At 40.4% G+C, this 26,924-nt stretch overlaps 2 protein-coding genes across 5 annotated transcripts; one reads left to right on the top strand and one right to left on the bottom strand.

Annotated features, from left to right (window-relative positions):
• Nucleotides 1-4,046: 4,046 nt before the first annotated feature.
• Nucleotides 4,047-14,677, bottom strand: LOC132777296 (cytochrome c iso-1/iso-2). The gene is made up of 3 exons (XM_060779651.2): nucleotides 14,610-14,677; nucleotides 10,211-10,385; nucleotides 4,047-4,383 (listed from the first exon to the last, which is right to left on the bottom strand). Exons 2-3 carry the CDS (start codon nucleotides 10,377-10,379, stop codon nucleotides 4,235-4,237), a joined length of 318 nt encoding a protein of 105 aa, XP_060635634.1. The 5' UTR covers nucleotides 10,380-10,385; nucleotides 14,610-14,677; the 3' UTR covers nucleotides 4,047-4,234.
• A 415-nt stretch (nucleotides 14,678-15,092) lies between these two features.
• On the top strand, nucleotides 15,093-24,197 carry LOC132777307 (RNA-binding protein 45-like). 4 transcript variants are annotated; one of them, XM_067471312.1, is made up of 8 exons: nucleotides 15,093-15,195; nucleotides 16,295-16,429; nucleotides 17,658-17,837; nucleotides 19,031-19,160; nucleotides 19,502-19,583; nucleotides 21,770-21,921; nucleotides 22,959-23,157; nucleotides 23,741-24,197. In XM_067471312.1, the coding sequence occupies exons 2-7, from the start codon at nucleotides 16,396-16,398 to the stop codon at nucleotides 23,149-23,151; spliced, it is 771 nt and encodes a 256-aa protein (XP_067327413.1). In that variant the 5' UTR covers nucleotides 15,093-15,195; nucleotides 16,295-16,395; the 3' UTR covers nucleotides 23,152-23,157; nucleotides 23,741-24,197. The 4 variants fall into 4 exon arrangements, with proteins under 4 accessions (XP_067327413.1, XP_060635653.2, XP_067327415.1 ...); XM_060779670.2 differs by having other exon boundaries at nucleotides 19,502-19,595; XM_060779663.2 differs by having other exon boundaries at nucleotides 15,101-15,230; nucleotides 19,502-19,595.
• Nucleotides 24,198-26,924: the final 2,727 nt, after the last annotated feature.

The raw sequence follows: 26,924 nt of genomic DNA, 5'->3' as shown, positions 1-26,924 counted from the left end.
GACCTTGAAGCCCTGCATTTTCCAAGTCAGGTTTCTCACAGAGAGAACCAAAATTTCCCTGAATCTTCATAACTTCTTGCCCCCAGAAAATCCCACAATCCTCTCTAAATCATCAGTGAACCCGTCAGCCACAAGCTGATCTAAAACTGTCACAAACAATGGCTAAGGATTCTGAAAGTTGAAGACCATCTAGAGAGCTAAAGGTTGAGGATTACTGGCTTCTGCAGGCAGAAGGAACTGTGAATTAGTTGATGAAGCTACTTCTATCTTCTCGAATAAATTATAGCTGAAGATCCTCTCTCACTCAAGAATTAGGCTGAAATGAGGGAATGGCAACAGTTCTCTGAAAGTCAGTAAATGAAGAGGTTCAGCTTGACCTACGATACAATTGGAGGAGGTTTCCTCAATTGGTTAAGCATACTTTTTAAAAAGGGTATTGCACTAGGTCTCCATTTTGGTTTGGTTTGGATTGTAGGACCCCCCCCCCCCCAAAAAAAAAAAGAGGAAAAGAGGAGACAATAAGAAAACAACTTATTTTAACCAAGAACCTCTTTAAGAATCTTTAGGTTTTCAGGGCAACTCTATGGTCCCAGCAGAAAACAATCACGTTGATTCCCTAAGATAATATATTAATCCAATCCATCAACAATTGAAGCCACAAAATTTAAAACCGCAAATGTGGAGGACAGGCTGTACTATATTTAATTGCATAATCATCACACATTTTTATCAATTTTTGTTGGAAAAAGGGGGGGGGGGTGCGACTATTACACAATGAAATAAAATTGGTGCCTCACGTTTGCCAGTTTTTGTTTGTTTGTTTTTAAATGATTTACCTTCAAGTCTAAAAGGGAGAGTTCGCCATTTGCTTAAAGCAGTGGTTCCCAACCTGCGGTCTTTGAACCACCAGTGTTCCCTAAGAACTAAAATATGGTCCGTGGCTTCACTGTTACTACACCATTATACCGAGAGCAACTGGTCTCCTGCAACCCTCTTATAGTGCCAACAGGGATGTTGGGAAAGGAGAGGCTGACTCCCCATGAAAGGCATGACAACAAGCCTCCTGACTGCTGCTTCTCCTCTTCTTCCCTCCTCCTGAGCGGAGCTTTTCCATGTGGCACTGGAAGCGGGGGTGCCTTGGCAACTTTGTTTAGACCTGTTCCTGGGGTTATTTGGGGTGTTGATTCAGAAAATTGCACTGGATAGACTACATCAGCTCTGGATTGTTACATATGGTTTTCTGTGGTTGAGCAGATGCCGATTACTAGATGGCATATGTTCTGTATTAAAACTAGAGCTGATGTGCTCTATCCAATGCAATTTTCTGAATCGGCACCCCAAACAACGAAACCGAATCTTAAGTTGACCAAAAACTGATTCGTAATCCTTTTGTTACTAATGTTGGAGAGTGGTCACTGGTCAAAGTGATCCCTGGTCAAAGTGGTCCCTGACCAAGTGGTTCCTGGTCCAAGTGGTCCCTGGTCAAAAAAAGTTGGGAACCACTGAAGTAAACTGTCTGTGGGTGGGGGAAGCAGAAGGAGCTTGGCATTTATTTAAATTGTCTTTCAGGAGAGCTCTGGTCTGTTTTTGTTTTGTTTAAAAGTCCCTGCGACAATTACACAAGAGAAGGAGGAAAAAATCCCGACTCTCTCCCCAAATTTGGGGGGGACGGGGACTATTAAATGATGGCGTCTATTACGCAATAAAACATGGTATTCATACATTTCATCTCAGATGCTCAGGATACATCTATCTATCTATCTATCTATCTATCTAATCATGTATAGCCCAAGATTGTCCTCATTTGGCATGCTTTGTTTTGTGACGGATCATCAGTACATAAATACTGGCTTAATTTGCAACTGCTAATGCTAAGCATATTGCTGGAAAGAAATGTGCTGACTACAGGAAATACCATTCCTCATAATTTCTAGTTTGACCTTCAAGATTTTATATGGGGACTTTCCATCCAGACATTGATAAGGCGCAAGGCTGCTCACTTCAACAGACTTGCTCCAACACTTACACACACAGAGCTTTCTACTGGGAGAAGTGAATAGCTCTGTGTATTCTGCCCTTGGGGGGATTACTGACAATGCTTCAATTCTCCAGTGGAGAGATATTATCACAAATGCCAACATCAACGTCATATTAAAGCCATGGCCAATCATTCAGCAAGTAGGCTTTCCAATCCCAGCTATGATATTTACATGCCTAGTTCTGAATTAATGGATATTATTCCCCTTTCCAGAATATCAGTTTCCAAAACAAAATTTCAAAGAACACTCTGCACACATTAGCTTAGCCAAATCCAGAATTCTATCTCAATGTATTTGAAATACTGAATATAACAGTGGGAGATAACATCCTGCATTTACATGGATGAAATCTTGTTTCTCAGATACTCTGCTGAGCACAACATTGGCGTGACGCAACAGTGACCAGAATTCTAAATCCAGAAGTCTTTGCCCTTGACATTGTTCAATTGATTGCATTTGTCAGCTCTTTCTCCTTTACTTTAACAGAGTTCTGCAGAGTGATGAGCAGTCTGCTCACCCATTGATTTCACTCAAAAGTTGGCCTGAATAAAACATTGCAGCTGAAGAGTGTAGGGTCACTTTTCACAAGGGTGGCACCACTTCTCTGCTGCCTTATTGTGTTGCTTGCCAGGTGTTTGACAACCCAGTTCAATATCCTATTTCTAATTTCAGACACACAGCAAAGGCAAGAGATTTAGAGTCTTGTCACTCTACCTGGTTGCAGGGTTATTATTCCATTGTAATTGCCATGACATTGTATGGAATCCAAGTATTTGCAATTTGCATTTGCAATTCTCAACCAGAGAGCTCAGTAAACTACAAATCCTAGAATTCCACAGATGTCATCATGGCAATTCAACTGTAATGATACAGCTTTAACTATGTAGTGCAGTGGTTCCCAATCTGTGGTCTGTGGATCCCCAGTGGTCCACAAGACCGAAAATAGGGTTCACAGCTCACCATTACTACACCGTTGCCTCCTGGACCAGAAATTTTTTTTGGGGAGGGGGGTTGATTTTTTTCCCAGCGAGTTATGAGTAGCTCCATAACACAAAATAATTTAAATAGTATGATTCATTCTATATTCTATATAGACTTAATTAAATCAAATTTCTAATCTCCTTCATGGGGGGCTTCAAATCCCTCCCATGCCTTAGGCTTTGGTTGCTTCCACTATATCAGCTATTTCTGCAAGTAATGACTGTGAATAAATTGTCAAAAATTGCTTGAGATAGTGCTTACAGTTCTGAAGGGGCTTGTTTAATTTTTGATTCTCATAGACTTAGCAGCATGGGGATTTGGTTAACCAGTTAAAATTCATGAGTAAACCAGGTTTTTTTAACCTGAAAAATGGGGGGGGGGGGTTTGAACCCCTAACCACCACCACCACCCCTTGGCTACGGCCGTGCTTGCCTCAAAACTACGCAGCAATGAGAGCAACTGGTCTCATTGCAAACCCTTTTAAAGTGCTGAGGCAACGAGGATATCTGGAGGGGAGAGGCTGACTACCTACAATAGATTACTACTACCACATCAACTCTAGATTATTAAATATGGTTTTCTGTGGGTGAGCAGATGATGACTACTGGATAGCATGTGTTCTGTATCAGAAACTAGAACTGATGTGGTCTATCCAATAGAATTTTCTGAATTAGTATCCCAAATAACCAAACTGAATCTAAAGTTGACAAAAACTGATTAATAACCCTTTCGGTACTAATGTTGGAGAGTGGTCCCTGGTCAAATAAAGGTTGGGAACCACTGATGTAGTGTAATAGCGTCCTTTATGTGCTCCTGATGGCATGCCATAGGTATATTGGTGGGCCCTAAGCTGTGAACTGCAATAGACAGAAGGTTAAACCAACCCTTTTCATTTGATTCAATACATTCTACTGTTATTGACTTTGCAATAATTTTATTACTTGTTGTGAGAACTTTGTTATTACAAAGGAGACTACAAATACAAAAAAGGCAGGAATAAATACACAGATATTTGGGAGAGGTCAACATAAGAAAAGACAACAGTCACTTTGTTTTGTTAGAAGGGAGACCGAGCATCTGTAAAGGGCAATGTTTTATTTTTCTTTCAGGCAATGTCTTATGAACAAACACTGGGACAATAATGGAACATCAATAGTACTGCAAGTATAACACCATCAGGGAATCCTTCTGAAATCGCAGAAGCTGCAAATTTTTCATGAAGAGCATGCTTTTTTCAAATATGCAATGAGATCTGCTCTCTCGTTCTTCTTTTTAATGCCAGCAAAAACCATTTTTGTTCCAGGAATGTATTTCTTTGGGTCCTCCAAATATTCCATTAATGTAGTTTCACTCCAGACAATACCTGCAACATTTAAAATGTGATAAAATATATATTTCCCACTCTATTAATGCCAGACCAGTGGCTTTATGTTTCAATATATCCTGACAGACTTCAAAATCCTTTGGCTCATAAATATGGAAATAAATTTGTATAGCTATCCACTAAAATCAAAACCTTAAAAAAGAGGATACAAAAACACAATCTGTTTTACGTTATTATTCGAACATATTTAATATGTAGTACATATGAGCTAGCTGAGATTCATAAACGGATGCCACATTTCATAAGGAAACACATTTTTGCATCTGGATATGGAGTTTAAGAAAAAAGATATGCCAGATTTGTTTTTTTAATGTAGCTTCTCTTTTAAAATAGCCATTGTAATTGTTATTTTCTTAGCTATGGAAAAAAATATTTTCTGAACATAGATGAAAGTAAATTAGCAAGTGAGAATCATCTTATCGTTAATCCTTTAATTCTTTCAATTCCTCTTCATGTAGTCTTCTTGGACAAGTTGTATTAAAAAGGTAAAGGTTTCTCCTGACATTAAGTCTAGTTGTGTCCAACTCTGTTGGGTGGTGTTAATATCCATTTCTAAGCCGAAGAGCCATCTTTGTCCATAGATGCCTCCTAGGTCATGTGGCCAGCATGACTGCATGGAGTGCTGTTACCTTCCCGCAGAAGTGGTACTTACTGATCTACTCCCATTTGCATGTTTTTGAACAGCTAGATTGGAAGAAGCTAGGGTTAACAGTGGGAGTTACCCCACTCCCCGGATTCAAACCTCCAACCTTTTGGTCAGCAAGTTCAGTAGTTCAATGGTTTAACCCGCTGCGCCACCAGGGTTGTATTATCTTTGTCTTAATAAGAGACTGCAGGTGTACAGATGATGCTGAATCATTCCTTATGAATTGGTTGTTCGGTAATATGATTTGGCCTATCATATTAAGGCTAATTTGCAGTCATCTCTAGCGATGGTAATGCATACCTTGAATACAACAAGTATGGACCACTCATCACACTCTACCTGGGGCTACCTTTGGAAACTGTTCAGAAACTTCAAATCGGTCTAAAATGCTGTGGCCAGATTACTGACTTCGGCCAGCTACAAGGAGCATGTACCTCACTTCTTAAAAGAGCCTCACTAGCTATTGGTTCATTTCTGCCAGAGTTTTAAGATCTAAAAGAGAGAGCTTTCTCTGAATCCTTCCGTATCACAGGCTTATTTGGTGAGGACATGAAAGGATCTTTCCATTAGCAGCTCTCACCCTCTGTGAGATATTACACATATTACACTGACCCCCTCCTTTCTTTTGCTAACAAGCAAAGACTTTAATTTAAATATATTTTAGATGTGTAGTTGTTCATGGGGAGGGGTGGAAGTGCTTTATTTTAACAATTTGAATGCCTTTGAAATAATTTCAGAATGTTTGAATTTGATAATTTTAGTTTTTTAATTGTTGAGTTCCATTGGGTCCCAATCCAGGAGAAAGGCAGCATGTAAATGGAAAAAAATAAACAGACAAGCAATTGTTGTTGTCATTCTCCTTGACCCATTTGTTTATGTCATTGTCGACAATACATTGCTGTTTTGTTTTCTATTGCAACAACACCTATGTATGTATTCTCTACATACATAGGAGATGCAAACTGAAATGCCTTCCCTATAAAAGCCAATTCATTCACCGAGCAGCTCATCTGAAGTGCCTGGAGTGTGTTAGATGCTGAGAAAAACCTTTTAGTGGTGATTATGCATTTCTGGAATGCCATCTTCAAGAAAGTTTATCCACTAACTGTACTGATGTCATTCTGACGTTAAGCAAAAATGCTTCTGTCCTATTTTTTTATCAGTTGACCTTTTATTTTACGTATTTATTTTAGAACACATATTCCTTTTCCAATGTCATATATTTGTTGCAGCTCGCAGCAACTAAATAACCTCATAGCATAAACAAACATAGAAGTTTATTTTATTTTCCCTTACTTTCAACCAAATGTGCTTAGGAATACAAACTCATATTAAAAAGTGATGCTCATACATGTGGAAATAACAAAAAGTAACCCCCTTGCAAGTTCTCTCCAACTAACTTTCCCTTGCCTTAAGCTGGGCACTTGAGACTGCCAGGGAAATGAGATCCTTGCCATACAAAAGGGGCACAGGCAACTTTCATTTAGCCTTGTTAGAGCAATACATTCAAATGTAAACAAAATAAAACTAGAATCCCAGTTCTAACTATCTGCTTTTGACTATTACAGTGCTAAACAATCTCAATGCAGATTAAAAACCGTGTAGTGCGATGCATAGTTTGTGAGAAGGATTTCTAGGCACAAATTCCTGCTGAGACTTACTAGGGGTGTAGCTACGCAATGGAATTTATATTTATCTATTTCCCATATTTATACCCTGCTCTTCCTATTCCAAAGGGGACTCAAAATGGCTTCCAGATTGGCCATTTCAGTGCCACATTACAATACAAAAATATATATAAAATACAACACATTAAACATCAACAAAATAAACATACAAATTCGTAAACTGTTAAAACCTGTTAAAACCATATAGCTAAAACTGTGGGCATCCTTTATACAGTTTGCCACCTCTTTAACTTCCATGACTTAATGCTATGGAATCATGAGGAGTGTGGTTTTACAAGGGGCCATTCCACGCTGCCTTATATCCCAGAATATCAAGGTAGAATAACCCAGTTCAAAGCAGATATTATGGGATTTTCTGCCTTGATATTCTGGGATATAGGGTTGTGTGGAAAGGCCAAATGTCTCCGACCTTGGTGCTTCGGCAGGATTCCATATCACTGAGCCACAGCACTTATCGTGCTGTCAAACTGCATTCATTCATATGCTACTCTGCTGCTGAGTATGCATGCCCAGTGTGGAACACATCTCACAACGCTAAAACAGTGGATGTGGCTCTTAATGAGACTTGCCGCATTATCACGGGGTGTCTGCACCCCACACCACTGGAGAAATTACACTGTTTAGCCACTATTGCACCACCTGACATCCGCCGGGAAGTAGCAGCCAATAGTGAAAGGACCAAGGCAGTGACATCTCCAGCTCACCTCCTGTTTGGATATCAGCCAGCACATCAATGACTTAAATCTAAGATCTACAGACACTCACTGGAACACCTCAGCAAGCGAGAGTCCAAAAGTGGCAGGCTCAAATCCAGAACCTCAACCAATGGCTGATACCAAATAAGAGACTCCCCCCTGGGCACACAGAAAACTGGGCGACTTGGAAGGCACTGAACAGACTGCACTCTGGCACCACGAGATGCAGAGCCAACCTTCAGAAATGGGGCTACAATCCATGACATCCATGACATGAGAGTGTGGAGAAGAGCAAACCACTGACCACCTGCTGCAATGCACCCTGAGCCATGCCACATGCACAATGGAGGACCTCCTTACGGCAACACCAGAGGCACTCCAAGTGGCCAGAAACTGGTCAAAGGACATTTAATCAACTACCAAGATTGCAAACTTTGTGTTTTGTCTGTTTGTTTGTTAAAAAATGCAACACAACTGTTGGTCTGCTCCTGACACGATAAATAAATAAATAAATACTGCATTCATTCTACAGTGTAGATCTACCCTAGGTGTCCCTGTACTAGTTATAATTTCTCACTTAACCTATTATATAGACTTGTTATCAGGATGTATTGCACTTTTGGAATCCTCCAGAAAAAGGACATAAATGTTGTCAATAGCAACAGATAGGTTTTAGAACTGCTTGCTGCTAAAAACTATGTTCTCATGCCCACCTTCATAACACCTGCTGTGCATATTTATACTACACAACTAAGTCACTGAGTTGTGTGCAATCATGTCCTATTACCACTTGAATGGGCATTGCTGGTGGATAAAATGCTCCCTCCAATTACAGGTACCAACCATATGGAGCACATATGGAGTAGGAAGTGAATGATCGGGTAATAGGGACTTAATCAAACAAAAATTATATGTTCTGTTGTCAGAAGAACAGTGTTTATACTGTTTCTCCCCTCAAAAAAACAAACAAAACAAAAGTAGTTATAAATATTTCAGTTAAGTTTATCTAATGGCAAGATCCATTGTATTCAATGAAATTTAAAATCTGATGCAACTAATAAAATGTGTCTCAAGAAAACATATGAAGCATTTCTATGGGATCATAGAGTTGGAAGAGACCTCGTAGGCCATCCAGTCCAACTCCCTACCAAGAAGCAAGAAAATCGCATTCAAAGCACCCCTGACAGATGGCCATCTAGACTCTGTTTAAAAGCCTCCAAAGAAGGAGCCTCCACCACACTCTGGGGCAGAGAGTTCCACTGCTGAACAGCTCACACAGTCAAGAAGTTCTTCCTAATGTATTGTCGAAGGCTTTCATAGCAAGAATCATTGGGTTGTTGTAGGTTTTTTTGGGCTATATGGTCATGTTCTAGAGGCATTCTCTCCTGACGTTTCGCCTGCATCTATGGCAAGCATCCTCAGAGGTAGTGAGGTCTGTTGGAACTAGGAAAAAGGGTTTACATATCTGTGGAATGACTAGGGTGGGACAAAGGACTCTTGTCTGCTGGAGCTAGGTGAGAATGTTTCAACTGACCACCTTGATTAGCATTTGATGGCCTGGCAGTGCTTGGGGCAATCTTTTGTTGAGAGGTGATTAGATGTCCCGGATTGTTTCCTCTCTGTTGTTTTGCTGTTTTAATTTTAGAGTTTTTTAAATACTGGTAGCCAGATTTTGTTCTGAAATACTGAAATACAAAATTAAATGTTACCTTAATAGAAAGCATCTGCTCTATGTCAACGTTTCCTCTAGGACAATCTTGAATATCTAATCAAGGTGGTCAGTTCTTCCTAACGTTCAGGTGGAATCTCCTTTCCTATAGTTTGAAGCCATGGTTCTGCGTCCTAGTTTCCAGGGCAGCAGAAGACAAGCTTGCTCCCTCTTCTCTATGTCTTCCCCTTACATATATGAAAGTAGGTATTGCAGGCCCTCCATTTTTGCAGAGGTTAGGAGCATAGTGCCCCAAGTAAATGTGGAAAAACCACACAAACAAAATCTTACTTTTCTCTCTCTGAGATAACATGTCTCTAGGAATTTCTCCAGGACAACTCTATGTTCAACTTTGTAACAAGATTTTTTTTTTGTTCCTGGGTTATAAATATCATTTCCTAATTGGTTCTATCATAAAAACATGGAAAACGCAAAACTTTGTTATTACAGGACATCCTGCAGCACATTTTGCTGTAGATTTTCAATGAGTATCTCACAGAATCTCAACCAATTCAACATAGTTTCAAAATAAGTACCACACAACTGAACAGGCAATAACACTTTCAAACCAGAAACAGAAAACTTTTCATACTTCGTTACATACTGTTATCTGGCCACCTCAGATTGCCTTTAAGATGCTGTAAACTACTATAATACCATTCGTCCTGCTTGCCTCCCTAAGTGATGTCATGAAAGGGCTTAATGCTATTTTCACATTGGTGTTGGGTCACACAGACACTCTTGAGGTTGTCTCATAGGTATAAGTACAATACATGAATGGGCCAGGAGTCTTGTAAAGTGCAAGTTATTAAATATAAATCACATATATAAATCACTATAGATTCATCTGAGAACACTGAGCAATATTTACTTATATAAATTAAAAGACACCCCCCTCCCTGAATACAACTACAAGATTTGATTTGATTTGCAAAGTGATATTTTACTTTGGACCAAATTTATTAGGAGTACAGTCATTACACAACTGATACTGAGCTAATGGTTTTGAGAAATTTCCTTTCATCTCAATGGTTCCCAACCTTTTGCCTTTCCCATACTTCATTTTTACCTTTATTCTTGTTTGCATCTGAATAAGAAAATCCGGCAGACTGTCCTGTTTTACGGCCAAAGAGTCCCCAAAGATTTGGCCCCACCTTGTGCTTTCCACCTTTTTCCACCGTGTGACATTGCGAACACTTTTGAACAAAGATCTTTTTACCTTTCTCAACATCACCCATGATCACCTATGAAAAAGAAATTAGCAGAAATTAGCATGATTTCTTTAGAACAATGCACTCTTTTTATCGTATGTTTTCATAACTGTGTTATAGTTGTCTAACAGTCTCTATCCTTCTCCTCCCAACCTACACCACATACAAATGCTCACCCGGCTCCGATTTATTGCTTCAGCACACTTTGGAGGAACCCTCTACCCTATGAAATACTGATATAGGCTGGATCTATACTGCTATATAATCATTTCTTATTCCAGGTTATCTGATTTGAACTGGATTATATGGTAGTGTAGATCCAGCCATAGACATTTCCCTCCATCATTTCCATTACAATTGAGGGAACTGAAAATACAGTATACAGTAGGATGTTCATATTCATAGATCCAGGACTGAAGGTTCATTTATCCATGGCCCATTTTACATTGCCATAGAATCCACATTATCGAAGAAGATAATCCACATTATCTGCTTGATCTGGATTTTCTGAGTGTATGCTCCCATATAATCTGGATTTTATATGGCAATGTAGAAGGGGCCCATGATTGACAAAATATAACCTGCCTAGTCCCCCTGGTGGTGCAGCGGGTTAAACTGCTGAGCTGCTGAACTTAGAATCATAGAGTTGGAAGAGACCTCATGGGCCATCCAGTCCAACCCCCTGCCAAGAAGCAGGAATATTGCATTCAAAACACCCCTGACAGATGGCCATCCAGCCTCTGTTTAAAAGCTTCCAAAGAAGGAGCCTCCACTACATTCCAGGGCAGAGAGTTCCACTGCTGAACAGTTCTCACAGTCAGGAAGTTCTTCCTCATGTTCAGATGGAATCTCCGTTCTTGTAGTTTGAAGCCATTGTTTCGCATCCTAGTCTCTTGCTGACCGAAAGTTTGGTGGTTCAAATCCGGGGAGCGGGGTGAGCTCCCATTGTTAGCTCCAGTTCCTGCCAACCTAGCAGTTCAAAAGCATGCAAATGTGGGTACATCAATAGGTACCGCTTCAGTGGGAAGGTAGCAGCGCTCCATGCAGTCATGTTGGTCACATGACTTTGGTGGTGTCTACAGACAATGCCAGCTCTTCGGCTTAGAAGTGGAGAAGAGCACCATTCTCCAGAGTCGGACTTGATTAGACTTAATGTCTGGGGAAACTTTTACCCTAGGCACCACTGCAACTTCTTGGTATTCTTAAAGCAGAAGTTGTTAACTTTAATAGAGTTCACTGATATCTGCATTTGTGGGTATCCATGCAAAAGCTAGGAATGTTTCCCTTGCAGATAAAGGAGCCATACTGTCATTAAGAGAAGGAGCTCATCTCCACTTTGATTTCCCATTACTAGAAGGCTCTGCTGGTTTTCTGACTTGAGCCACTCTCTGCTTACTGGGCACTGTGTGCTATTGCTAGGAGGTGTGCTGTGTTTCCTCATTGCATACTGCAGGCTTTCATCCAGGGAATGTCCCCTAGTTGACTGCCAAGGGAGCACTTCAGGTATGCCACCATCGTTTTCTCAGGCCAGGATCCTTTGGCTGCTGCCTTCCTCTTCCTCACTCAGAATACTGAGAAATTTAAGCCAGCTGACTGGAGGTAGATCTCAGCCCTTCCATGGGTTCCTGATTATTGGATTACTTGATCAGCAAGAGGAACATCCTTCCCCTTAAACACATTCACTTCGATACAGTGATCCACCGATCTAATGAAGGTTTATGTTTTGGATTTGGAATTATAAATTCCCACATGAAATAGAGAATTCTTTATCATATTGTCAGCATGCCTGCTAGAAATCTGTGAAAAAATTAGAAGTCACACTTTTTTATTTGAAAAGGAGATGGTCTTTTCATTCTTCCTTCTTAAACCATACACACAAGGAAGTATAGAAGGAGATCCAATACTGAGACTATTCTCTCTTGACCCAAAACAAAACATCCAGGATTTTTGTTTACTGGGGAAAGTGAAATATTTTAGTGTTGGGGGCATATTTGGTTTGGATAGCGTAATTCCTAGGAAATGGAGGTTTTTGATTGCCCAATTGAGAATAAGGCATTATTTTTAGGGGCAGACCTATAACTATGGGAAACTTGCTTTAGATAGTCATGTATGGTTGTTTATATACAATTATGCTAGAAGTCTTGTAAATAAAATGGGTGGAGTACTGGGTTTTATGACATGAAAAACAGAAACGTTGTGGGGTGGAGAAAATGATTTGTAATAGTGAGATGAAGCTCCACCCTGCTGGCTATCTTAATTCTTGATGCTGTTGAGGCACAAATATGCTTCTTAACATCATTATCTAACGTATTGGATGGAACTTTTCCAGACAGTGCTTTGGTCAAGGAACCAGCTTTTGCCACCCTTTGACCCCATCCATACTGCTATATAATATAATTTACCTGCATTCTGAAATTGCATTGTATGGCAGTATAGATGGGGCCTCGGCCTTGCACTGGTCAGGGAAGGCATATTATTTATTTATTTATTTATTTATTTGCTGCATTTATTAACCGCCGCTCTCAGCCCTAGGGCGACTCGCGGCGGTGTACAACATATAAAAACATACTACACAATAAACTACAACTACAAAACAACATATCACTAAATACCTTATCATCTAATTACACTAAAATAATCCGCTTCGTCTAATCATAGAATCATAACCAGTCTCGTAGTCTACATTCCGTTCCAGTTGTCATTTCCAGTTGCTGGTTAATGCCTTCTCGAATAGCCAGCATTTAGTTAAATGCCTTCTCGAATAGCCATGTCTTCAGGCTCTTCCGGAAGGACATAAGGGAGGGCGCCTGTCTGATGTCAATAGGGAGGGTGTTCCACAGCTGGGGGGCCACCACTGAGAAGGCCCTCTCCCTCGTCCCCGCCAAGCGTGCCTGTGAGGCAGGCGGGATCGAGAGAAGGGCCTCCCCAGACGATCTCAAGGTCCTCGTGGGCTCATAGGCCGAGATGCGGTCTGAAAGGTATTTTGGGCCGGAACCGTTTAGGGCTTTGTAGGATAACACCAGCACCTTAAATTGGGCCCGGTAGCAAATCGGCAGCCAGTGGAGCTGGAACAACAAGGGCGTTGTATGCTCCCTGCGTCCTGCTCCTGTTAGTAACATGGCTGCCGCGCGCTGGACTAGCTGAAGCTTCCGGGCCGTCTTCAAGGGCAGCCCCACGTAGAGAGCGTTGCAGTAGTCGAGGCGGGATGTGACCAGAGCAATATGAGGCACGAAGCCAGGTGCATTCAGTCAATGCCATATAACCCAGTTTCTGGATCCAGATTATCTGCTTTGAATTGGATTATATGAGTCCACACTGCCATATAATCCAGTTCAAAGCAGATAATCTGGATTCAGAAACTGGATTATATATCAGTGTAGATGGGGCTGGTCCCAAGCATTCTGGCCAAGTGATAACCCACTGTATTACATAGTTCAGCTTGGTCAGGACCCACTTCTTTTGGTTGCTCTAATTATGAAGTGCTGCTTTATATAAATAAACAATGGTCGAGCCCCCGGTGGTGCAGTGGGCTAAACCCCTGTGCCAGCAGGACTGAAGACCGACAGGTGGCAGGTTCGAATCTGGGGAGAGCGCAGATGAGCTCCCTCTATCAGCTCCAGCACGGGGACATGAGAGAAGCTTCTCACAAGGATGATAAAACATCAAAAACATCCAGGCAACGTCCTTGCAGACAGCCAATTCTCTCATACCAGAAGCTACCACCGTTTCCCAAAGCAGTTGCTCTACTCCGAACTTAATAACAGAAAACATAATGTTGGTGGGAATGATGGTGGGCAGGAAAAGAGATTTAAAGATGGGCTCAAAGTCAAACTTAAAATATCTGGCATAGACACTGAGAACTGGGAAGTCCTGGCCCTTGAGTGCTCCAGCTGGAGGTCAGCTGTGACCAGCAGTGTTGCAGAATTTGAAGAGGCACTAATGGAGGGTGAAAGAAGCGTGTCAAGAGGAAAGCGTGTCAAGCGAACCCCCAACCGAGACGACCTTCCACCTGGAAACCAATGCCCTCATTGTGGGAGAAGATGCAGGTCAAGAATAGGGCTCCACAGTCACCTATGGACCCACCACCAGAACACTGATCCTGGAAGATTATCCTACTTGGCCAACGAGGGATCACCTAAGACAAGAAGAAGGATATGTATTGTCGAAGGATATAAATAGAACCATTATATGAAGAACTGGAGACTTTTCAATGGGCTGAAACTGGGAACAGGCCGACCTATCTCTCCTGCGGCCTACCTTAAGTCCAGCTTAGAACTAGGCCCTTTCCTAGGCTGCCTGCTCCTCTTCCCCAAGCCACACAAACCCTTCCACTAGGAGGCGCTGATGTGACAAGGAAGAAGTGAAAATTGCGTCACAATAGAGTCGCCCAATCACAACCTAAAGCCCTGACGTTCTGACAGTTGATTGGCCGGCTTAGAAAACAAAGCTTGCCCTTAGCGTTAGGGTTACTCTTAGTGCTGAGGGGAGGCTGTCGAGGGAAGGTGCCCTCGTGCTCGAAAGGGCGCCTCGCGCCTTCCACACAGCCAATGAGAAGTGGAGTAAACTTATTGGCTCGCCCTCCGACCAATGATAGCTCGTTCTATTGCCAGATCCCCGCCTCCTCTCTGCTTTCTGCTTTAGCTGGCAGTGAGAATGATGGTGTCGCTTTCCCAGTTGTGGCCACTAGGTGTCGCTGAAGTTTCTTGAGCGGGTTAGAAACAGGAAAGGGTTTGACTATAGAGAAGGCTTCCGAATAGGAACCGGAAGTAGGCAGTGGCTGAAAGGTTTACCAAACTGGGCATCTTCGTTTATGGACGTCTTGAGCAATCCGGCCATTGGCGATGTAATCATTTCCAGTTTTAATTATTAGTTACTCTAGTAAGTCAGATAAGTCATGAAGGAACAAGAAATGTTCATAAAATAAGAAAAGGAGCAAAGCGGGTTGACTGGTTATGAAGAGGTTGAAGCGGATTGGCTGTTGCTAGGCAACAAGTGTGAGGAGAAAGGAAGGAAAGAAATAAAAATAAGGGAAAGAAAAGGAAGAGAAAGTAAAGGGGAAATGGTATAAGGGAAGGAAAAGGGAAGGCAAGAATGAAGGTTTGAAGGGAGGTGAGAAAGAAAAAGATGAGGAAGGAAGTCACAGGGAGAAGGCTGAGAGGAGACATGTATAAATATGTGAGAAGAAGTCATAGGGAGGAGGGAACAAGCTTGTTTACTGCTTCCATGGAGACTAGGATGCGGAACAATGGCTTCAAACTACAAGAAAGGAGATTCCACCTGACCATCAGGAAGAACTTCCTGGCTGTGAGAGCTGTTCAGCAATGGAACTCCCAGCCCCAGAGTGTGATGGAGGTTCCTTTGAAGGCTTTTAAACATAGTCTGGATGGCCATCTGTCAGGGATGCTTTGATTGTGTTTTTCTTGCATGGCAGGGGATTGGACTAGATGGCCCATGTGGTCTCTTTCAGCTCTATTATTCTTTTATTCTAGAGCTCCAGGCCTTTCTGTAGCCCTGGCAAAGGCAACTGTATTGAAGTTTTGGGTCACACAGTCTCCCAAGAAAACACCCTTCAATGTGCTACTTTCAGTGGCTGGTTTGCTTATTTATCCGGATGTGATCATCTTCTTTCTGCATCTTCCTTGGATAAGCAATGTTGTAAAGGGAATTATTTATGGGCCTCTAGATTGTTTAGCTTCATCTGACCCCTGAATCCTTTGAAGAACAAGTCTTTATGAATAGTCTCAAATCCACGAAGCACCAGAAAGCAGCCTGATTACTTTGGGTGGGTGAGGGGGAAAAGCATACCATTGTGTGTAAGTTGCAGTTCTGATACACATTTGCAAAAATCCTTCTTTTTTGCTTGCTTCATTAAGGTTATCTAAAGAGATTCAAATATTTATGAATAAAAGTACAATATCCACTTGATTTATCTTTTTTTTCAGGTTACAAGAACATTTCATTTGGGCCAATGAGAACCCTATCTAAATGAAATATTCGTAATTATTTTGTGAATAGTACAAGCCAGGAAGTGCAAGAGCGCAGGATGTTTGCTTCCGTTAGGAAAGACAATTTTTTAGGTGAGCATTTATGTATAAAACATTGAAAATGAAATTATTTCATAGAAATCCATGGGAGATGCTTTATTATTATTATTATTATTATTATTATTATTTACCACTACTGCTACTATTACTAGCATATATCCCTGCCATTGCCTGGGTGTTGTTGGGACCACTGCCTGCCTCCTCTTTTCCAGCTCTGAGAATGTCTACCTCACAGTGTCTTCATTGCAATGCTTTATCAATGGTTGGCAGACTCTTTGTGGCTCATTCTTTTCTTCCGCCATTTCCCTCATACTCCCTGTCCCTTTCTCATTTCTTCCTTTTCTTCATTCTTCCTTTGCTTTCCCACCCTCCTTCCCTCCCTTTTTTCCTTCTTTCCCTCCTTTTCTTCTTTCTCTTTCTTTCCCTCATACCTTTGCCATTCTCTTCTGTGCTTCCTTCTTTCCTTTTTCTTTCTTCCCCCTCCCTTCTTGCTTTCTCCTTTATTTTCTTTCCCTGCTTGTTCACTCCCTTCCTCCCTTTCCTTTCCAGATTATCTGCTTTGAACAGGATTATATGGCAGTGTCGACTCATATAATCCAGTTCAAATCAGATAACGTAGATTATCTGATTTGATAATCTGGATTAGATGGCAGTGTAGAAAGGGCCTTAGAGGAGAGCTGAGATCCATAAGCATGCTGTCTGAAATTCAGGACAATGAAATGATTTTCAATAAAGATTGTGAAGAGATCACAGACAAAACAAAGGAAATAATTTTGTCCTTATAAATAACAAGGAAGGTTTTGGCCCCTTGATTTAGCTTAGTGGCTTTTTATGGCAGGATCAATGCAATATTGCAAGTAAAACTTAGCACAAGAGAAGACCTATCAAGTGAGTGTGAATGCTGTAGGAATGGGCCCTGTTTTCCCTAAGGCTATGGGCTGGGTAATTTAAATGTACCTTGGTGCATTCTTTGGTTGAATAGTACTTTGGCAATTTGATAAACTTTTGCATGTTTCTCAAACTCCAGGGTGAATCTCCCTTTAAATTTTCAGTGGAGGAAGCACTTACAGCTTAGTTCAACAATAAGCATTTTTGGCCTCACTGTCTTTTCTATCAGATTCCCATGTTGCTGCTTAAGTACAGAATAGCCCCTTTAGCCAATTTGTTATGACAAAATTGATTCTTTGTGTGAGTATGAATAATATTGATTCAGGCCAACATGCAGGCTGTGATCCTAATTAGTTTCCTGTGTTTCCTTTAGAAAGACTGTCAGAGCCTGCAGATCTGGAAAGAAGGGATGCCAAAAGCCAGACTTTTGTTTCCAGGCGCTTATCAGTGGAATCACACTTACCAATTGCACAAACGCAGCTGTTTCACCTTTTTAATCTCATCCCAGGATTGGAATCTTGTGAAGCTCATCAAAGTGTTTACAATAACCATAGTAATGCAACACATCTAAATAGCCTTCTGTGTAAAATGTGTGTCTCAAAATTGTTCAGAACATTGAGAATGAAATATTGTGTTGGAAAGTCATAGCACTGCTGCGAGATAATCATATGATACATATGATATATGAGAGATTCTGCTTTCTTAGCATAAAAACCAGGGACTTTGAGGTACCCTCCCCAGGAAGATCAGGCTAGCACCCTCCCTATCCACGTTTCGTAAGGAACTAAAGATGTGGATGTTCCGTCATGCATTTGATTAGACAATTCCCTTAACAGTTGGCTCTAACCATAGCCTAAAATTATGTCCCTGCACGTTACCACTGCGCTATTCAAAGCCATAATGACCCTGTTGTAACTGCTCTTATCCTTACACTGCAATTTGACCTATGCATCTTATGGACTAGCATGTTTTCTAATTTTACACACCAGCCCTCCCTCCCTCCCACAACGAGACTTGAGGTATATATTTGGTTGTTGCTTATGATGCCTGTTTTATTTTTTTGTTTTTGTTTTTTAGTATAAGTCATTTTTATTGAAAGTTAAGCAAGACAAACAAACAAACACACATACATACAAGTAAACAATATCTACAACAGTTGAGGGTCGTATGTTTCCCTCTATATATATTAAATCCATATCACCTATATGTGTATGGCTTCGCATACGATATTTCCTGTCAATATACATACCTTCTTACCTAACAAATACAACAAGAAAAGCCCCAAACAAACAGATAACCCCCATCCACCTCCATACAATACAGTGCGACACAGATATACATAAATTCCCTTTGACTTCCAGGATCTTCAAGCGATCATGTGTTTTATTATTGCTATAACTTTCTTTTATGTTGTCTTACACTGTTGCTACATTTTTGCATGCTAAGTTTTTAACTCTTTGTGATTGGGCTTGGTCCCAGGTAAGCCGCTCCGAGTCCCTTCAGGGAGATGGAGGCGGGGTATAAAAATAGTTATGATGATGATGATGATTATTATTATTATTACCATGTACTATTGTTTTCCAATATCTTTTTGACATTTTTATTTTTATATCACTACAGTACTCTTTCTCCACAGTGTTGTTAGTAATTTAAAGACACTATCATAATTGGTATTGCAGCAGTGTTTTATTGCTCAATGGGACTTGATTATTTCCATTCTTAAGAAACATTTTTGTTCATTCTTAGGCTATGCAGTGGTACAGTACAGTCGTATTGCATCTGCTATCTATGCCAAACAAAAACTACATGGCTTTGAATTTTCTTTTGGAAATCGCCTGGCTATTTCTTTCATTGAAGATGGAACAGACGAAACTGAGTAAGTATCCACTCATAGAAAATTAAATACACTCACTCTTGACTGATTTGACTGAATTTTAGTGGACTTTTTTTCCTTTTAGAAAGCAATTTCCTAAATAGTATTTGGCATTTTACCTTTTTAATATACCTCTGTATTTTAGCTTTTAGCCTAGATTCTAATGATTTTAATGTGTAATGCTTTTATTAGACTGTACTCCATTTTTCTTATGCTGGTCTATGACCGCAATAAAGATTTGATTGATTGTGTTAGCCGTTGTGATAGACCACTTTGTGTATATTTAGTTTAATAATGTTAGCATATGAAATATTTCTTATGAAAAAATCTTGTTTTGTCTTCAGCCTTGCCAGAGAAAGAGCAAAGCACTTGGTGACTTCACAACTGTTATCAAAGATTGAGAACAGTAACTTACATCCTCAGCATGTAGGGTCAAATGCAAGTACCTTACTATTTTCCTGTTAAGTGGATGTACCTGAAAGGCATATTTTTGCAGTTTTCATATCTGTTATCCATACATTTTTAGTTCTTTCATAGATTGTTTTATTTGAATGTGTTTTCTATAGAAGTAATACAGTGTCTTTTAGATGAGAAATTGATGTTGTCTCTTACACTTCATGATAAGGCATATAGTTTACATTTGAAGGTTCATGACATTGTCCCAAAAGTTGGTCAAAATTCAGCTAAGAATTTGGAGTTTTATACCAGGTAGAAATTCCATCTTCCATGGCTATTGCCATGGGTTGCTGTGCCCTGAATACAGAAATTATTGCAGATGTATTATTATTATTATTATTATTATTAGTAGTAGTAGTAGTAGTATTTTTCCTTGATATTTCTCCTTCTCTAAACTCTTGTGTCTTCTGTCTCTCCACTCACTGGAAATCTGTTCTCGAGCAGAGTATGCTGTATCCTTCCAGTCTTGTCAAATGTATCTAGCCTGTTCCAGTATGAAAGACCTATGAACTGTGGCTTATTACATGACAAGGAAGGGAAAATAAAATTATTAAAAGCATAGGAAAGCTAATACAGATTAGCATCAAAGCATTGCCTTGAATTAGACAGATATGGTTGGTGATCAAGCTAATGTGGTAGGGCAAGTGGTTTGCTATTCATCTGCTCTATAAAAGGATTTTCACACACCACTTGCCATGTTGTGAGGATTGAAGTCTTGCTTGTCTAATAGGACGGGAACCATTCAGTTCCTTTGGACCTGATGTGGCAGCTTAGGAAGAGAGAATAAATATTATTTTTACCTTTATTTCTACTTTGTCTTTCTCCCCATGGGGACTCAAGGCAGCTTACAGCAACATGACACAACCCAATACATTAAAAAACACACGCCTAAGATAGCATTTAAAAACAATTAAAATAAGTAAACGTTTCTGCTATGGATACGAGTTAAAATACTGTTAAGATACAATAAAATACTTGGATCATCCTCTAGGTTTGATTTGATTTGAATAAAATACTTGTACAATTGAAATTACATTCAAAACTAAATATCCCCCCCCACAACCTCCTCAGCAGAGTGCCCCTCAGTCTCCTCCAAATGCCTGTAAATAATCCCATCACATTCATTTCCTATGCTTGTGTACTATATGAATTGAGTATTCTCATGATTAATTGAATTGATACTTTTGCTGAAGTTTATAGCAACAGGACATTTGTATATTTATATTGATGGCACAAAGGGGCTAAACCTGCCTGCAGAAGGTCAGCAGGGATGGGGTGTCCTGGCCTCTCTTGGGAGGGAGTTCCACAGTCTGCAAGCAGCCACCAAAAAGGCCCTCTCCCGTGTTCCCATCAAATGCACTTGAGTGGGTGGTGGGACAGAGAGAAGGTCCTCTCTTTATAGTTTAATAGAGAGATGGTCCTTCAAATTAATCTGGACCCAGGGTTTTGAAGGTCAAAACCAGCACTTTGAATTGTGCCCAGAAACTTGTTGGCAGCCAGTGGAGCTGTTGCAACGGAGGAGTTGCCTGTTCCATGTAGCCCCAGTTAGAAGTCTGGCTGCTGCTCTTTGGACCAACTAAAGTTTCTAACCACTTTTCAAAGGCAGCCCCATGTAGAGTGCATTGCAGTGGTCCAATTGGAATGTAACCAAGGCATGTACCATAGTGACTAGATCTGACTTCTCCAGGAATGGACGCAGTAGCTTTAAATGAGCAAAAGCACTGCTGATACCTGGGCCTCAAGGTTCATCAAATAGAGCATTGAAAAGTGTTGACAAATCTTAAAAGGCTAAAAGTAATCTCATGTGCAAAATGGGACGTTGAATACAACCACTCCAGCAGGCGGCTGCAATTTATGATTTGTTGTGGAAACTGAGAAAAATAACCACAGAATTTTATATCTTCTGTAGCATGCAAGTGTTTGGTTCGTATTTACCCCTTCATTTGCTTTTAAGATGAAGATTATAAATTTAACTGTAGTGGTACTGAAGAGAAATAACAACTTTGGAAACTTGATCACTAGAGTGAGGACAAATGCATTTTGATGAACATTTAAATACTCACAGTTTTCAATGTGTATCACTGAAATCTTTTTTAGTGTGAAGCCCATAGAATTCAAAATGAAACTGGTGATTGTGATGCCTCTTCCTTCCCTAGGAATCCCAGAGCTCTTGTCGTCTTGAAACAGATGCTGAGCTTCCATTAAGCAAAAAAATGAAAGCTCCCCCTGACTCTACGGTGCGAGAAAGACTTTTAATTTTGTTTGATCCTCGTCCCTTACCTCAGAACATCTTGGATAATGTGTTAAGGTGCGGTCTACTACTTCCAACTTTCCCTGCTACCAATCCCTAAAAGCTGTGCTAGACAAGGATGTGTTTGATTGAGGTATTGAAGAATTATTTATAGTTTGGTTCTTTGCAAGTATGTAATATCTAAAAGAAACACAAGTATACTTGTTAACAAAGCCTCTGACAGAAGCTTTTTCCCCTAAAGCATTTTTACAGTTTAACTGCCCCTATTTCCTCCCTCATTCCGTGCCTAGATGAAAGTCCTATACCGGCATTGGCCCTGGGAGGAATAGGAGGGCAACTGAAACATGAATGTTCAGTGATGTTTGCAGTAACAATAAAATAATAATAAAGCTTGAACTGAAAAAGATTTTATTATAGCTGATCTGACTGAAGCTATGATTGTTTGCCTACAACAGTCAAAGGAAACAAGTGTTGCCTCCAGTACCCTTTACTGAATATCTGAACAACAAATCAGAAGAGTGCAAATAAGCCTCTATCACTGACTACTCCTAACAAATTTCAAAAAGCCTAGATCTACAAGTTTGGACCCCCAAATAGAAATCATAAGAAAAGTGGGGGCTGGTGAAAGAAAACATCCTCCCAGTATGCGTTTTGGAGGAAGCTTTCAGGTGGTCTCTGTAAGGCTCACGATCTTTCACTATACTCATGCAAGACCTACACGACCTAATTCTTTCAATTTTGCTTGTACATATTGTTAGTTTCAAAGAAAAACGTTCCTTAAACTTACTGATCTGTATTTTTGTGTGATTTATGAACCTGTTCTCAATTCTTTCCACGTTATTTCTGCCTCCGATACCAACTTTTCTGTTAAAATGTGTTGACATTTAATCCACTGTAAATTAGATCTTGAGACGTAGTTATCACAGTTATTCAAAATCAGGTTGTCTATATAAGTAGAACCTAGCCTGTTACCAATAAAATCTTGATAGCGGACTTCTTACTAGTATTAGTTGCCAACTAGACAGTTTTGTGACACATTTATTGCCTCACAGTTTGTATTAAACTGGATAAACTATTGTGCTTTGTTGTTTCAGTCGATTTGGAAATTTTATAAGTGCTTATATTATCCCTGGGGAAAATGTAGCATATGCCATGTTTGCGGACAGGGCGAGTGCCGCAGATGCTATAGCTACGTTACATGGAAAGACTGTAAACGAAGTGAAGTTGAAGGTGAGCCTAACTGATTTGCCCACAGAGGACTCCCATAAACGTCAAAGAATGTTCTGACCCGAGGTAAGTAAGTGGGTATCAAGGGCCTGCTGTCTGTGATTGCGCATATATGTTATTTATATGACAGAACAAACAATGTGTCTCCATCCAAACATTTAAATCAGGGACCGTTACCTAATTACTACTAAATGTTTTGGACTATTTTAATCCTAACCATTGTCCACATGAGCTGGGAATGATGGGAATCATCCCCTCTTGTCTTTGTAGTGAAAATTAACAGGTGGTATTTTGCATAAAATTAAAATCACCCATGTTGTCATAACCAAAATCATTTATTGTGAAACAGTTTCATTCAGTCACAGTGTTTATGACTTCTAGCATAATGTGCTGTCAAGCTAAAACATGCAACATTTAATGGAATAAGCTCTGCAGTGTGGGTGGGAAGAAAAAATTCCTTATGGGTGTTGTAAATAAGAATATACATTTTATACATTTTGAATGCATTAAAATTTGCGTAAAACATCCCATTGGAAAATTGCTATCTGTTATGGACTATGAGGCATCTGTTCTTTGGGTAAATGTTTTTTTAAAACAACTACACATTTTTGTCATTTCTAAATGTGTATATTTTATTCTCTTTTGGCAGAATAGAAAATACCAACTGGACTAATACATTGCTGAGGATAGTGACAAACATTTTTTTGTGAAACCGATTTATCAGTTCACATTTTTTTGAAAAAACAACCGTTCTCATTTGTCTTTAAGCATGACATTTTGTAAGCAAATCATCAGTCTAACCTGCAGACATCAAGTGCAGTGTTTGGTGAATTTAGGCTTCTAATATTAAAAGCCTCATGAAGGGGGGGGGGGGTGTGGATGGATGAATGACATTGTTAATTGCTGGTGGTTCTGCTAATCCTAAATAATACACAGACACTTTGGGTAAAAAGAGAGTATATAGTTCATATGCTATCTATCAGTTTTTTAATATGGAAGACTGTGCTTGTAACCTTTGCCTACTCGTAGTTGAAATGTGTGGGGGTTTTTTTTTAGAAAACTGTTTTCAGTTATATTTTACTTAATAAAAGTGGGAGTAGAATAAAGTGTTTTTCTTTAGTGCTGTTTCTTTCACTTCCGTAATGTCCTTTGTGGTCTCAGACCAGTCCTATATATTTCCACAAAGAGAGAGCAAGGCCCCGATACAATCTATCGTAAAATCCATATTTCTGGGCACATTATTAAAAAAAGTATGGCTGGTGCCTTCCCATCCCATTTCTCTTTGACAAACACAAAGATAGCATCATCTAAAATTTGAATGAAACTAAAAAATACAATATTGTGTCTGTTCCTAATGTTATATAATACTAGGGAATATTGCAAGGAACACCTAGGATGTACTGTACATACCTGAAGCCTCAGATAAGAATGAAACTTCTATTTTGATTATACCTAGGCTGAAAACATACCCTAACTAACATTCTAGGACATACAGCGTCCCTCAAACATTTCCATTCATTTGTCTCTAGGTCCTCCAGTGCTATTCCATGGTATGTTTGAGCTAGAAATATACTATAGAGCCAGCCTGGGAGACCGAGAGATTCACAAACACTTCTAGTGGGAAGATTTTTTTAACGTTGTACATGAAATTGTGGGCCTTGAGGCAGTATTAAATTCTGGGACAATGCCTTTTCATAAAAATATAGATCAAAGCATTTCTTTAAAATACACATTACTCACGCAGGATAGAGACCAAAACACAGGACATGAGTTTAAGATTCATGCCAGAAGAGATGAGTCTTCAGTTGTGTCTTGTTCTAACAGTTCATTTAGCTCTATCGGCAACCTGTTCTACAGTCTTGGGGTGGCTGATGAAAAGGTCCTATGGGGGACGGTGGCCAGTCGAGTTCTGGTTGATTGAAGTAACCACCCCCAGAGGACTTCAGCGTGTGGAGCAGATTGTATGGGACAAGGTGTAGATAACCTGGACCCAAATCATATAGGGATGTAGGGCTTTAAAGGTTAATACCAACACACATATATACTTTGTCTGGAAATGAATTGGCAGCCAGTGGAGTGACGTTAGGATAGGTGTAATGTGCTTTCTCCTAGATGTTCCCATAACCAATCTTGCTACTGTTATTTTGAACCAGGTGGAATTTCCAAACTTGGTACAAGGGTAGCCCAGTGTAAAGCGCATTGCAGAAGTCCAACCTTGAGGTTGCCAGTGCATGCGCTACCATATTAAAGTCCCCCAAATTTGGAAGGGGCACAGCTGGTGGATCAGTTAAAGCTCCTGACTGTTGCATCTACCTGGGCTGACATTTGGAGAGACGGATCCAGGAGCACTCTCAAGCTGCAAACACAGTCTTTCAGGTGAAGTGTAGACCCTGTCTAGAACTGGGTGACACCTCCATCCCCTTAATGGCAAACACCCCTTAATGGCAAACACACTGTGTCATTGGTGGCGCAATGTCTTGTCTGGATTCAGTTTCAATTTGCTTTTCCCTCATTGCCTCATTGCCCCATTACCTCTTCCAGGCATTCATTCTGAAGAGACATGCTATCCTTAGCTGAAGCTGTAGGAGCCCCCGGTGGTGCAGTGGGTTAAACCCTTGTGCTGGCAGGACTGCTGACTTAAAAGTCAGTGGTTCAAATCCAGGGAGCAGGGTGAGCTCCCATCTCTCAGCCCCAGCTTCACATGCGGGGACATGAGAGAAACCTCCCATGTGATGGAAACACATCCGGGCGTCCCCTGGGCAATGTCCTTGCAGCCAATTGTCTCACACCAGAAGTGACTTGCAGTTTCTCAAGTCGCTCCTGACACACACAAAAAGATGCTGTTTAGAATCATAATCCTATTGAAAGCAGATAATGTGGATTATGCGCTTTGATCATATGAATTATATGGCAGTGTTGACGGGGCCTAAAAAGTGTGTCACCAACATGTGAAATTTGGAGAACTGATCTACAGTAATAGTAAAGATTTAATGTCTTAAAAATATCTGCAAACCATGTAAAAATTAAACTGGGGACTTGACATTTATTTGTTTGTTTATTTAAAACATTTATATCACACCCTTTTCACCCTGAAGGGGACTCATGGTAGAGCTCAACATTTATACGGCAAACATTCAACGCTGGAACATAAACTGTAAATATACATTAACACTAAAATCAATTATCTCCAGCTTAAAATCAATTGTTTAAACCAGGAATGAGCAAACTTCGGCCCTCCAGGTGTTTTGGACTTCAACTCCCACAATTCCTAGCAGCCAGTAGACAGTAGGTTGAAGTCCAAAACACCTGGAGGGCCAAAGTTTGCCCATGCCTGGTTTAAACCATCTCAGATAGCCATACTGGATCCTTGTGTCCCTCCAGGAGATGCATCTACACTGCTTTGAACTGGATGATCTGGCAGTGTAGATTCAGATCATCCAGTTCAAACCTGATCATGTGGATGATCTGCTTTGCTACTGTGGATGATCTGGGATTTAGAAAGGGCAGAAATGAGACAAGCCTATAAGCGTATTACGAACACGAATGGATTGGGGAAGCTCTGGGTCAAAGCTTCTCCACACAAACACCAAGAAATCAAGAAATAGTGTTCTAAGATCTACGGAGATACTCGCAGGAACACCTCAGCAAGCTAGAGTTCAAAAGTGGCAGGCTAAAACCCAGCACCTCAGTCCATAGTTGATATCAAATAAGAGACTCCCTCCTGGGCACACAGAAGACTGGGCAACTTGGAAGGTGATGAACAGACTGTGCTCTAGCTCAATGAGATGCAGAGCCAACCTTAAGAAATGGAGCTACAAAGTGGAGTCCACGAT

This window comes from Anolis sagrei, chromosome 1 (genome assembly GCF_037176765.1).
Source record: "Anolis sagrei isolate rAnoSag1 chromosome 1, rAnoSag1.mat, whole genome shotgun sequence".
Classification (NCBI taxonomy): domain Eukaryota; kingdom Metazoa; phylum Chordata; class Lepidosauria; order Squamata; family Dactyloidae; genus Anolis; species Anolis sagrei.
This window is presented reverse-complemented; position numbering and strand designations above follow the sequence as displayed.